This window comes from Ctenopharyngodon idella, chromosome 2 (genome assembly GCF_019924925.1).
Source record: "Ctenopharyngodon idella isolate HZGC_01 chromosome 2, HZGC01, whole genome shotgun sequence".
Lineage (NCBI taxonomy): Eukaryota > Metazoa > Chordata > Actinopteri > Cypriniformes > Xenocyprididae > Ctenopharyngodon > Ctenopharyngodon idella.
In genome coordinates this window covers 20,706,438-20,721,337 of record NC_067221.1, presented here as the reverse complement: position 1 = coordinate 20,721,337, position 14,900 = coordinate 20,706,438, and the positions used below count along the sequence as shown (strand labels likewise).

The following is a 14,900-nucleotide window of genomic DNA, read 5'->3' as shown; positions in this document are numbered from 1 at the left end:
CTGACATGCACTGTGAGCTGTAAGGTCTTATATAGACAGGTGTGTGGCTTTCCTATTCAAGTCCAATCAGTATAATCAAACACAGCTGGACTCAAATGAAGGTGTAGAACCATCTCAAGGATGATCAGAAGAAATGGACAGCACCTGAGTTAAATATATGAGTGTCACAGCAAAGGGTCTGAATACTTAGGACCATGTGATATTTCAGTTTTTCTTTTTTAATAAATCTGCAAAAATGTCAACAATTCTGTGTTTTTCTGTCAATATGGGGTGCTGTGTGTACATTAATGAGGAAAAAAAATGAACTTAAATGATTTTAGCAAATGGCTGCAATATAACAAAGAGTGAAAAATTTAAGGGGGTCTGAATACTTTCCGTAACCACTGTATTTATAGACAGAAAACTAATTGTTGTTATATAGCTCAATACGTTTAGTCTTATTGTTTAAATCTAATTTTCTTGATTTTTTGCGAGTACCATGCTTTACCATGCCTCAGAGAAAAACACAATTTTGTCAAGTAGCTAACATAGCATAATCAGATGTAGCTTTATTTTAGTAACAGTAATACAGAATTTTCTCTTTCATACAATACGTTTTAAAATGAATTGCATGCCATTTATCAACACAAGCCATCCAGCATTTAATATGATATTCTAAAATCGATCTAGCTTACTGCAGTGTGTCTCAAACAATTGTCTCACAGCAGCCGCTGAGCGAACGCACAGAGTAGCGTTATAACATAATTTTCAACACTCTCAAATGTATCTAATACGATAAACAGAGCTGCGTTACCTCATACTCATGACTGGAAAAGCGGAAGCGGCGCCGGCGACTGTGTCATAATAAAAGTTCCGCTGCTCGCGGTGTGTGTTGCACAATCGCTCCAGCGATTCCCTCGTTCAGCTCCCACAACACTCGGTCCTGCTCTGCTTCATACTACAATAACGTTAATAATCGCATCCATTAACATAATTTCTTCCCGAGTCCTATCCCTATTCTTCTGCACCGTCTGTTGAGGTGAAGACCACATGTCCCAAGATTCCGTGCTCAAACTTGGCATCATCAAGCCATGCCTTTGTTTTGAATAGGCCTCTAGCGACCTCTAGCGGACAGAATTCTTACATACTGCACCTTTAATGAAAAAATTGTCACTTTTGACTGAAGAACAGTAAAAGTGTGACCGCCCCTCCCACAATGAACAATACCAGTTACTTGACACAAGCTTAATAATTGAAGCAAAAAACGTCCTCTGTAATTTGAGAGTATTTTGAATTTGCTTGATGTTGTGCCACACGTACACCACAAGTAAGCGATGTGACATAACTGCAATGTTCTCTTTAATCAAGGCGCAGACAGTGTATAAGCAAGAGTTAATTCTGCAGTGGGGACAGCTTCATTTATTGTATCGGGAGTGTTTGTGAGAGTTCAGGCAGTGAACTCTCTGAACTGCAGAGCTCTAGCAGTCGCGTGAAACTTTGTGAACAGCTTCAGTGATTATTATGGGATGAGAGTGTTCCAGTACTGCCACTCGCATTCTGCATAATTTATTAAGCATTTGAATGGCAGTTTTGCTTGTCAAGCTGCTAAAAAAGTCAAAATGAATTGTGTCTTGATTGAATGTGTAGCTACATAAAACATTTTTTTTTTTTTTTACTATAAATTCTATTGATTTAAATATTTGTTAATACAACATCAGTGGAAGTACTAACAATTATGATTTTTGTCTTAATCGTGCTGCCCTAGTTTTTTGTGTTGGTCAGTAGATGTCAAGTGGTGTTTATCTTGTATTATTTGCGCTTAAAATGTATGAACTTCATTGCATTATATAGCAATATATCAAACTAAGTGACATTTATTTTAAAGATAGCACACTTTTCAAGCTAAATTTTAACAAAAAGAAGTTTGATGTTGGTTGTGATGAGGTTTTAAAGGGTAAAATGATAGGGTGCGTCTCAATGAGCTCACTAGCTTCCTAGGTCATGAACCAGTAGGCTATATCGTGTACACAAATTCGGCACTGGTAAGGACAGTAAGGACCCAGGGCTCACTACACATGGGGCACTGATGACTCTATTTCTGGTGACATGACAACGTCCTCATTGTACAACATCACTACTGGAATTTATGAACAACAGCAGAACTGCAATCTTTATTATATATATATATATATATTTATGTTATTTAACCATTTAAGTGTCACCCCCATTTTTGAGAATAGACATGAAAATGCACTATCCAAACTTAAATGATTATAATTCAAGAATGCTTTGGAGTATAGACCTAAGTTTGGTCTTGTTTTAAAGAAGACACCCAGCAGATTATTGCTGAAGTCAAAAAATGAAAGTATAAAAAAGTTATGGAAGTTTAAATTTACTGTAAATCAAATGTACTGTACTAAACATTTTAAATAATATCAAATGACATATGTGACTCTAAAATTGCTATCAAATGAAAGCCATATGTCTAACCAAGTTATGTTCCAAATTTGAAGTTGATATCACAAAAATTGAAGTTCCTATGAGATTTTGTTTAGGCGCTGTACCAAGCCACCGGGTGTCACTGACATTCTATTGATTTTTTTTTTATGCATTCTCCTGTTACAAATTGATACATTTCTGTCCAAATATCACTTCTATCACAAAACAGTTGGCAAATATGGAACCATGAGACTCAGAACTTGCCGACAATATGTGTTTTGTCAAGATTAGAAAAGGTTTTGACTATAAAGTAGCTAAAATAATATTGTAATATGAAACCTGACACCACTAGGGGAAGAGCTCGCTAAAAGAAATTAAAGTACTGTTTCCATGGTAACACAACATTCGATTTCAAAACAGGCTGAATCTTGAGTTCGTAAGCTTTGTGAGCATAGTGAACATAGCGAGCATCGATTCTCCCTGGTTTTCACGGTGCATTGTGGGACTTTTTTGGGAGCAAACAGTAGTAGGATTTCTGGTGGGATTTTGCGATAGAGGCCCTTAAACTTCTGAACTAGGGAGCTGATTGAGATGAATACATAGATGTTTAATGAATTCAAAAAGTCTTGTTGGTGGATCATGTAATAGTTAATGTGATGAACTACACCTGTGGTTACTCTGCTAGGACACCTGTATGAACTCATGCAATTGCTTTAATGCAAAAATGACTCAAAGTCAAGCTAGTTCTATGAAATAATGCAATATTATTTGTTTGAAGATGCAGTTTTAATTATCTAATGCATTTATTAATTTTAAGTGTGGCGTAGGTGTCCAGAAACTCTTTGCGCCATTGTATATTAAGCTTAAACTATGTATGAAAGCTAAAGGCTGTGGTACCAAGTAATTATTCTGAAGAAGAAGCAGAGCCGGCAAAAAGATGTCCTTGACATCCTCGCCCAAGGTTTTCTTGATAAATTGTCTAGACTCCTGGGTATTGATGTTAGTGGCAGGGCTCATACTCATGTGTCATGCTCATTGAATGTTTCAACACTTCTGGTGGTAGGTGCTTGAGCTCTGCTTATTAAACATGGTTGTTTTACCTCGGCCAATCAGGTGTCTTCAAAGACCTCCACTGTGAATCTCGCTGCCCTACTTTTAAGAAGCTGTGAAAATTGACTCTTTCTCTAGCTTCCCTTTCCCTTGTTCTGCCTAATAGTATCTCTCCACTGTCTGTCTCTCATTAATGGCTTCTCGCACTCCCTCATTTTCCACAATCTCTCTTTCTCTCCTTCCAATTCTGCCTGTTAAAATAAAGGTAGGTGGTAAAATATGAAAAATTTTGAGCTACTCATTTTATAAACCACATATTTTTCCCACTTTAAATAATAATATAATTAATACAATGACCAAATAAAAATAAATGTGTCATTTAAATTTACTATATACACTGCCTAGCCAAAAAACAAACAACAACAACAAAAAAAGGATTTAATAAAAATCCAGGGCGTATTTTCTGGGGTAATCTTTAGTTTACATAATTTAATATTTATATCTGTCTGTGTTTTGAATAATTTGTTGTCTAGCTCGTTTCTGATTATAATTTGGTCTCTTTACTAAGCTACACCTGTTAATTGTAATTAACCTGCAGGTCATTCTGTGGACACACTGTGAGGAAGCATTAGTGTGTCAACACGGCCATTTTTAAATCCTTTACAGAAATGAAGATATAAATAAAGGTTTGTTTTTATAATTAAACACAAGATGTGCTTCAGATTTAGTTTAAATAATGTAGCAAATTGAAACTCAAAGTGCTTCAGATCCTCCTTTGTTGCATGTCAGTCCATCTAAAACATTAACTTGCAGTGTCACAAGATATAAATCACAATGTTAATTGCCCTATTAAGAGCAAATGAAACAGCCTCCAACCATTTTTTCACTCTGGGAGGTGGGAGATGATAATTCATATGTGTTAAAAGACCTGGCGAAACACAAAGACTAATTAATCATTATGCATCTTCTGTAAGCAGCCATAAAGACATTTTGGACGGATGAGCTTGTATGGTTGTATGTTTTCCAGATTATTTTTATCAATCAGGGTTTTATTCAGTCGTCCTCATCAACGGTTCAAGTCTTGGCAGCATTGAGCCATTCTTTCCTTCTATAGAGGTAATCATGATTCTATTTTCATCAAGCTATAAACCGAGAGCCCAGACATTCTCTCACTGCTCAGACTCCTGATCAGTACATCCGTGCCAATGTCACAGTATCGAGCCAGGAGAACGGGAGCCCTGGCTCGAAGTGATATTTCACCTGGGTCTGATGATAATTGATTTCCTGCCTTGCTATGCGAGGTCTGTGCAGTGTAATACACCTCTAATTATCCACTGCTGAAGGCCTCATAACTTGAATCTACTGCAATGATGCTCAGACAGGATATGTCTCAATGCACTCCTATAAAGCGATCACTGAACGTGTACGTTTCTCAGTAAGGCAGTTCCTGTTGTTTTGACCTCTAGTACCATAGGGTAAGGCTAAACAAGCATTTTTTGTGTTGATTCTATCTCATGTATGCTATTTTACACTTTTTGTCTGTTCGATATGAGCAACAGTTTGATTCACTTTGTTTAATCAGAACGAATGTTGGCAGGTGCTTTCTCATAAAGAGGCTCAAAGAGGTTTTTGTTCGCTTTTAAATTTTGAGTTCATGCACTATTTGGATAGTTTTACAGAATTTTTTCAATTACACAATTCTACAGAAATGAGTTTACAGAAACATTGAGTTTTTATGGTTGTGAGGGGGAAAATGGATTTAAATATGGTACAATATGGATCCCTAAATAAATCAAATTATTTATATGTGAGTGAGTGAGACATGAGTGAGTGAGGGTTCATAAACCTTGAACAGTGTTGGAGGTTTTGGTTATTAGAAGAAGAAATTCCGGAGACAGAGAAGTGCAAAACAAATCATAATTCTGAAAACAAAACCGCAAATTACAAACACAATGGCAAATCTAAAAACAAAATTACAAGTCAGAAAACGCTGCATAACCGAAAACAAAATAACATTCAGAAAACACAGCAACAATTGAAGACAAAATAGAAAATGTGGCCTAGGCAAAATATAACCTTTTCCAACTTGTGTTTGTGTTTTCTAACTTATTTTAAATTTGCCATTGTGTTTAAAATTTGTTTTATTTTTTGATATTGTGACGGTTCGTTGACATAATGAAGCGCACGACGAAGAAGAAAGTAAATGAATAGGTTATAATAATACACACACTGGAGAATACAGAGATAGGCAACCAAACACTATCAAAAATGAGGACAGACAGAGACTGGGGCTGTTTCTCAATTCATAGAATGCAGAGATTGGACTTGCGTTCTCATGGAGTCGACCTTGAAAGAACGAACTTGGAAGGACGCAAGGACGCAGAATGCATCCTTCTGAGAATTGAGATGTGCTGCGATCTTGTTGCTCAACTGACCGTCCCAGCATAAGTAGGGGCTAATGCACAATAAATACAACATAACATCACAAACAAATGTCATAACCTATTAAAAGATTTCTTTCATATTATTATAGACATTTTTTTCATATAATTTTATATCTTTTTATTTTACCATGTGTATTTAGGAAAATGATTAGTCTTTGTATTACCTATGCAATGTTAAGATTCTTTTTTTATATGCCAATAAAAAAACTGCAGGCTTTCTTCAGGTTAACACTTTATTAAAATTAAGCAAAACAAACAGACAAATGTTTACCTCTTGATTCTCTCGATATCAAGAACACATCCGGGTACTTTCATGAGTCCTCTGTACTTGCGTTCTTGAGTATTGGAATTGAACTTTGACGGTTGATGATAACGTAAAGCGAGAACACAAGGACGCAAGATCGTTTAAGAACGCATATTGAGAAACAGCCTGGGAGAAAACTGAGGCCTTAAATGAACAGAGACAAACGCGATAATTAATGAACACACAAATGAACTAATCAACAACAGGGAAACTAGGTCACAGAGGGCAGAACTAAAAAATGAAAACACAAGAAAGACCAGACATGTTACAGTTCGCCCCCTCCCGGGAAGGCGTGTCCTTGCGCCGCAAAAACAAAGTCCAACTGAGGAGGGAGGGCGGGGGCTCTGGAGGAGGGAGTGGAGTAAGGGAAAAACAAAAATGGTATATAACAAAAATAGTCCATTGTGGAGTAGAAGGTGGGAGGGGCCAAAGAGAAACCAGGAAGGTGGGAGGAGCCATGGTGGAGACGACCTGATAGCATGCACCCTGGGGATGACCGACGGAGTTGGAGGGCCAAGGCAGAGCTGAAGTGTCAACAGGCCGAGGTGGAGCGAAGGGCACAGAGACTAGAGGTGGAACCAGGGGATCCTCAGTGCCAAGTGGCCTGAAGACACTTGGCAGATCCTTACAGCACATGGGAGATGCAGAGGGGCTGATGGACAGCAGCGGAGGCAGGGCTGAGGGACTGGCTGATTGAGGAGGTGGGAGAGGGAGGCTGGGTGGGAATTCTGGAGACACAGGGGGTGCTGGAGATACTGGCAACTTTGGAGATACAGGGGAACTAGGAATAATCTCTCCAAACAAGTCTATTAAATCCTCCTCAAAAATGTCCTTCAGTCCATCATAATCTCATCTCTCCAAACAAGTCTAGTAAATCCTCCTCAAAAATGTCCTTCAGTCCATCATAATCTCATCCACAGCAGTGGGGTTGTGGGCGGGGCTCTCCTCCCAGCCCTCGAGCTCCAGGAGTACTCCCTCTGTGACGAACGGTGTTGCCAGCTCACATACCTGGTCACACTCTGTTTGTGGTACAGCCTCCGGGGCGATGACTCTCTCCGTCCTTTTCTCAGGTTCAGGCTCGTCCATCGCGGCAGGTCGGGCTCCACAATCTGCGGTGGGCTCTAGCAGAATCCCAGTCGGTTCGCTCACTGGTGGATGGCTGGTCTCTGGCGGGGCTGGTGAGTTCTTCCTCAGCGGGGCTGAGAAAAAAAAACAAATTAGAAAGGAACCTATGGTTTGAATGTTAATTATCTTCTGGATTTTCAGACTACAAACAGAACGGCTCTGTACGTTATGCTATTGTTATGTGTCACACACATTGAGTAGGAGGTGCTAAATGTTACTAAACTAAAAAAAACCTGCAGACTTACTTCTGATCATAACTCTTTTGTCATCATTTAACATCCATCATATCCCTCGATTTACATAAATTAGACTTACATGCACTGTAACAGAAATACACTCCTTGCTAGTCATTGATCAAAAACACACTATGCTAGTACAACGCTCCCTTCCTCCTCAGATCCTTCCTAATCACCAGCGTTAGCAAGCAGTGAGTAACTTATTAAAGTCAATCTCTCTTTGGCGTTTGGTTAATTGAGTCTTTCATGTATTGAATTATGCATGATTCTTCTGAGCAGGTTTGATTATCAGCTCCTCTACTGTAGAAGCTCAAATTGTTCATCATGTAAAATCAAATGCAACAACCTGCTTAGAATTTCAAATCTAGTCACAGGCTATGTACTACGCTAATTACTGTTTACTGACAAAAGTCACTGAACAGCTAATCGATCAGGTACAGAAGCTGAACGAAGACACAAAAGGATATCTTAGGGCAGGGGTCGGCAATTAAGTATGGCATCGGGCCAAAAAAAATTTTTCTCCACTAGATGGCGGGCCAGAACATAGTCAAAGGATAATTTAAATTAATTGATGAAAAATGCAACTAGAATTGCCTGTGACAGACTGTTACAGTGTTTGGTAGTGAGCTGTTACTTTGTGTTAAATCCTGTAGTAGGACAGTTATTAACAAAAAGCCACATTTGTGTGGCAGTGTCCGGGTTTTACACTGGATAAATTAATAAAGTGGAGTAGTGACCTGGCAAGTATCTTCATTCACCAACTTGCAACACAGACCACCTTGCTAAAACACACATATGTGGGAGATGCGGATTGGATAAAAATAACTCAAAAAATAAAAGAGGACTTTATTATTATCCCATTAATGGCATGTTTGAGTCATGCGCTTAACGAACTATGTTTTATTTCCTCGTTTCATATTGTGAATAATAAATGTGTATTGTTATAATTTGCTTGTCACACAATAGAGCCTAACTTATTGTAATAATTATTTGACATAGCCTACTTTTACACTCAGAATTATTCCTTGGCATCCTCACGTACTAAACTGCATTTTTTAAAATTGTTTGCATGCTGGAGGTGTGGGCGCCGGCCACAATTTAGTTGCACTATTCTGTGTACAGTATATTTGTATTTTTTTTTTTTTTCTTTCTACTGGCCATAATCTGAACTACCTTCTTAAAATGTTCTGTCTTGTCGAAGACTAAAGGATTTTGTGTCTTAGGGTGAGTAAACTGTTGCATGGAATTACTGAAACATATTTGGCCCCACTTTTGAGTACACTTGTGCCCAAAAACATAAACGATTGCCCATAATAAACCACAAAAAAAAACATTCACTATGGTGAATAATGTGTTCGGAGTCTTTCAGTGGGCACTATTAGAGACTAATGTGGGTGGATTGGTCCGCCATACCTCTCTCCCCTCAGGCTGCACACGGCCCACAGCTTCACCTCTACTAATCAGAACCTCTCATCATCACAGCAGTGTAGTTTCCAGGGAACTGGGTCAAACTGGCTTCGCTCCAACATTCACCACTACTGGGTCTCTTTAGAAGCACTGCTGACTGGGCTCCAGCTCAAAGCTATACAAAAATCAATGCAGACCGATCATTTACTCCGATTCCAAAACCCTGCCAAGCATATTCATCATTTTCCCTTCGCTTTCTCACCTTTAATACCTAGTATAGTACTTTTTTTTTTGTCAATATGTAATCAAAATCTGACTCTATTCATTTTCTTAGTACACATTCCTGGTCGTATTGTTCAAAATTCATTGGTGTATGTTAGTCAAAAGAAAATGTAATAATTTGGTTCAGTTTTGAAATAGCTTTCCTTCCTGAAGTCACCTATTACTGTAAAAACATTTTGTTAGGTAACCTAAAATATGAGCTTCTTTTAAATGTTTCAGTTTGAAATAGTGGCTTGTATTTAAAAAACAAAAACAAAACATCTATCAGATGTCATTATGTGTAGTGAGTTGGCCCACGTGATTTATGTTTCATGTTTCATAACTTTAGTTAAGGGAACATGTAGTGAGCATCAAAGCTCCCTAGTTTTCAAGACAATTGTAGGACTTTTTAGGGAACGAACATTTGATAGGATTTCGCGATTGAAACAGCCCTTAAAATGGCCGACTCCTGTCGATCACTTATTTAGTAACCAATCAATTTTCAATGGAGTCCTGTTTCTTGTTACTGAATATCTTGTTTACTCAGAGATGCGTCACATGACAGTATTAAAATGGGATTTATGTTGTTTTACTTTGACGTTAATGGTTGATTGCAAATTAACTGTAAAGTCAGTTTAGAAATAAGCAAAGGCTAAATGTGGACCATTCTGGCTTGGAAAATAAGGCAAATTCTGATCTGAAACAGAGTCATGAGGGGTATATATATCAATGTTTGTTGTACTGTATTTTGAAGTGCTTTAAGGATTTTGCTTCATGACTGGAATAAATGAATCATCTAAATGGAGGGAGTTTTGGCACAGTGATGATAATTGCCTGTTTCCTCACATTAATCTGTACTTAATCTAGGCTAATCTCAAGCCAGAGGCCTTTATACTGGAGCTGCTCACATGATTCAAAAGGCTCTTACATATGTCAAATGGAGGACTGGGAGATAGGGTACATCTATATCTGGACATTTATTCTAATAACAGTATTTTAAACCTGAACTTTTGAAGGAAAAAAAAACAAATAGTATGAATGGACTTTAGAGAATTTGCTCCAATTGGAGCCTATAGAAAATTATTAGTTGGATTACTTAGAAAAATAATAGAGCATCTATGAGTTTGTTTAAATCTGTAAACCTGAATATGAGCTATAGTAGTAGTAGTGATGCTTGCCTTAGTAAACACCTAAAAATTACAAAACTTTCTGTCCATTAAACTGATGTGTATTAAAATGGATTTTTCTCTTTGGTGAATATAACCACACTAACTGGCTACAATCAAATTGCACAAAACCGTTCAATAGCACATTCACCATAATCTTGTTCCCTGTCTTTTCTTATTTCATGTCTCCCTCCCTGTTATGCTCCTCTTGCATTCCACTTATCTCTACAATCAAACCTGTTTCTCGTGGATCACATTCAAATCTTGCCTTTGATCTTCAGGTATTTTACTCTGTCTTTATGTGATCTCTTAAGATCCCTCTATTATATTACCATCTCTACTGATCTCTTTTTATATCTGTATGTGTTTGTCTTAAATCTCCCAATCAGGATTTAAATAGATACTTAACCCCAAAATGTACATTTATTCACCTCGTGTCAGCCTAAACCCAGTGTTGTTTTGGACCTCAATGACTTTCCTTTTATGCAAAAAAAGAAAAGGTTTGGACTGACATGAGAGTGCGAAAATAATGAACTTTAATTTTGGGGGTGAAATATCCCTTTAAAGATGCCATATTAAGCCCTTTTACAAAGTCTTGATTTTTGTCTTCTTGAATAAGTTTTCATTTTTGAGTGTTCAAAGAACATTTTTATATATTTTTCACATATTTGACATTGCAGATCCTCTCTTCCATTCTGTCAGTAACTCTCTGTTTAGTTCCTGTCTCTATGAAGCTCCTTCTTCCAAAAACCACAACATGCCCTGATTGGTCAGCTAGACCAGTGTGTTGTGTATGATTAACCCCTTAGAGCGTGTTTGGGAAATGTCACCCCTCTTTACCGTAACCATGAATTTCAACACACTACTAACTCAACTCAACCAGACCCCGTCCCCTTTTTTGTGTATGCCTTGGGCGGGAATTATTTAAATGAGGGATATTGTGACGTGTTTGTTCCTGGAAGAAAACTCTAAACTACAATCGAGGTGTTTCAGGGAGTTCAGAAACAGTGCGCACTGATATAGAGAATAACTTCCTTTGAAGTGACTTTGTGCTTTGTAGCTTTGCAGACATGTTTCATGCTCAAACAGTAACATTACACACTAAGGAAAGTTGAAAATGTAAAAAAGCATTATAGGCCCTCTTTAAATTTAACAGTGACAATATGTTAGTCCACTATATAATGAATACATGTGTAAATAAATTGTGACTCTGGCATTGCCAGATCCTGGCAAATATGAGATGTGCTCTGCTTCTACAGATATCTGACGTGCGCTCAGTATTTACGGGGATTCTCTCTGTTTCTCTTGCCCCTCTCATTCAACGGGTAAGTTTTGTGAGCCCCCTGTGCTTTACTTTTCCGCCCCCTCTTACTTCAGCTGCTATCTGCCTGCTCCACAGACACAGGATAAAATGTCTACCCGTGAAAAGTCTCTAAACCTGTTAGAAGCCAAAAAATGTGGGTGAGATGATAATAGCTTCTTACAGTGCAAGTGAAGTTAATCATTTCACAAAATAAACTATAAAATATATGTTCCTCTAATACAGTTACTGCTAGTTTACATGGTTTCATTCATGGTGTTGCTGTTTAACCTGTTAGTCTTTTGTATTTATAGTTTTGAATTTATTATATAGTATTGATTTATTTATTTTTTTATTTTTTTTATATAAATGTTATTCTACTTTCTAGTGAGATCCTGTCAGTACGTTTAGAATTAACTCTTTCATTCAAAAGTTTGGGATCAATAAGATTTTTTAAAAGTGTTTGAAAGAAGTCTTATGCTCACCAAGGCTGTATTTATTTGATAAAAAAATTCAGTAAAAACAGTAATATTGTGAAATGTTTTTAAAGTTTGAATATATTATATTTATTTGAATATATTATATTTATTAATGTTGAAAATAGTTGTGCTGATTAATATTTCTGTGGAAACCGTGATACATTTTTTTCAAGATTGTTGGATGAACAGAAAGTTCAAAAGAAAAGCATTTATTTGAATTAATTAATTTTTATATAATTTTATATAATTAATTAATCTTTTGTAACAATATAAATGTCTTTACTGTCACTTTTGATCAGTTTAATGCATCCTTGCTCATTAAAAGTATTAATTTATTTAAAATAAAATAACAATCTCACCGACCTCAAACTTTTGAACAGTAGTCAGTGTATATTCTTATAATTTTGAATAAATTCTGGCAGTACAATTAATAACTCAGTTTCAGTGTGTTTTGTAATTGTTCCAACATTAAAAGGTTATGAGTTGGATGGTGAGTGTAAAAATGACCTTTGTGCTAGCATCTGAATGAAATACTATTTTTATTTTTTTTTGCACACCTTGAATGAACTACCACTATGGAGGACATGTGGTTGATGGCCATAAATGTCAGTCGCCTCCTTTCTAATTCTTGATCAAGTCTGTGTTTTCTTGTCCCCAGACGCAAAGTCCTGCTCAGCGGGGGAGTTCCAGTGTCGTAACCGTAAATGTTTAGCACCGGTCTATGTGTGTGACGGTGATGATGACTGTGGAGATGGCAGCGATGAGGAGAAGTGCTCTCCGCCCACCTGTGGGCCGCACGAGTTTCGCTGTAACAGCTCAGAGTGTGTGCCGCAGCCCTGGACCTGTGACGGAGACCCTGACTGCTCTGACGGTTCTGATGAGTGGGCGGTGCGATGCGGGGGCGGGTCTGGTCGACCAGTTCCACCCCCCACCCGGAGACTGCAGTGCGGTGCTGGAGAATTTCGTTGCGGCAGTGGGGAGTGTGTGAGACTGACCTGGAGGTGCGACAGGGACCCTGACTGCAAGGACAAGTCAGATGAGGCGGACTGCCGTGAGTGTGCACCATCACTACTTCCTGTAGAAAGTCTTGAGATCTCACTGTACGACATAGTGGCTCCCTTAATTTGACAATTGCTACTTTATATAGAAAACTATGAATAAGTTACTTAAAGGGTTAGTTCACTCAAAAATGAAAATTTTGTCATTAATTACTCCCCTTCATGTCGTTCCACACCCGTAAGACCTTCATTCATCTTCATAACACATATTAATATATTTTTGATAAAATCCGAGAGCTCTGTGAGTCCTCCGTAGACAGCAATTTAACCACCAATTTCAAGGTCCAGAAAGGTACTAAAGACATCGTTAAAACAGTCGACGTGACTCAACCTTAATTTTATAAAGCGACAGAATACTTTTTGCGTGCAAAAACAAAACAAAAATAAGGACTTTATTCAACAATTTATTCTCTTCTGTGTCATTCTCCTATGCTGTTTACGTTCAGTGCTTCCAGGTTCTATGTCAGAAAGTTTTGTCTCTTCATAAAATTAAGGTTGAACCACTGCAGTCATATGGACTATTTTAACAATGTCTTTAGTACCTTTCTCTGGTTCTTCTGGTTTCCGACCGCATCACAGCACAGAAACAGCGCTCATAAAAATAATAAATGATATTTGCCAGGTAAAATATTAGTGCTGGTGCTACTCGACCTCAGTGCTGCGTTTGACACTGTCGATCACAACATACTTCTTGACCGGCTGGAAAACTGGGTTGAGCTTTCTGGGATGGTCCTTAAATGGTTCAGGTCATACTTAAAAGAGAGAGGTTATTATGTGAGTATCGGTGACCATAAGTCTGAGTGGACATCCTATATATGCTGCCACTGAGCCAAATAATGAGAAAGAACCAAATTGCATATCACAGCTATGCAGATGACATCCAGATTTACCTAGCCCTATCGCCTAACGACTACAGCCCCATTGACTCCCTGTGCCAATGCATTGATGAAATTAAAAATTGGATGTGCCAAAACTTCCTTCAGTTAAACAAAGACAAAACTGAAGTCATTGCATTTGGAAACAAAGATGAAGTTCTCAAAGTGAACGCATACCTTCATTCTAGGGGTCAAACAACTAAAAATCAAGTCAGGAATCTTGGTGTGATTTTGGAGTCAGACCTGCGTTTCAGTAGCCATGTAAAAACAATAACTAAATCAGCATATTATCATCTCAAAAATATTGCAAGAATTAGATGCTTTGTCTCCAGTCAAGACTTAGAGAAACTTGTTCATGCTTTCATTACCAGCATGGTGGATTATTGTAATGGAGTCCTCACTGGCCTTCCCAAAAAGACCATAAGACAGCTGCAGCTCGTACAGAACGCTGCTGCCAGGATTCTGAGCAGAACCAGAAAATATGAACATATCACACCAGTCCTCAGGTCCTTGCACTGCATTTAGAATTGATTTTAAAGTACTGTTACTTGTTTATATATCACTCAATGGCCTAGGACCTCAATACATTGCAGATATGCTCATAGAATATAAACCTAACAGATCGCTCAGATCATCAAGATCAAGTAACTTAGAAATACCAAGGGTTCACTCAAAGCAAGGAGAGTCTGCTTTTATCTGTTACACCAGCCGCAGCTGGAACCAGCTTTCAGAAGAGATCAGATGTGCTCCAACAGTAGCCACATTCAAATCCAGACT

General features: G+C 37.9%; 1 protein-coding gene across 2 annotated transcripts in view; it reads left to right on the top strand.

Moving 5' to 3' along the window:
• Positions 1–14,900, top strand: part of LOC127523179 (low-density lipoprotein receptor-related protein 8-like) — a 108,851-nt gene that overhangs the window by 59,530 nt on the left and 34,421 nt on the right. For both annotated transcript variants that reach the window (XM_051913607.1, XM_051913599.1), the window contains exon 5: positions 12,849–13,241. In XM_051913607.1, the coding sequence (XP_051769567.1) occupies positions 12,849–13,241 (393 nt within the window). The remainder of the gene's footprint in view (positions 1–12,848; positions 13,242–14,900) is intronic.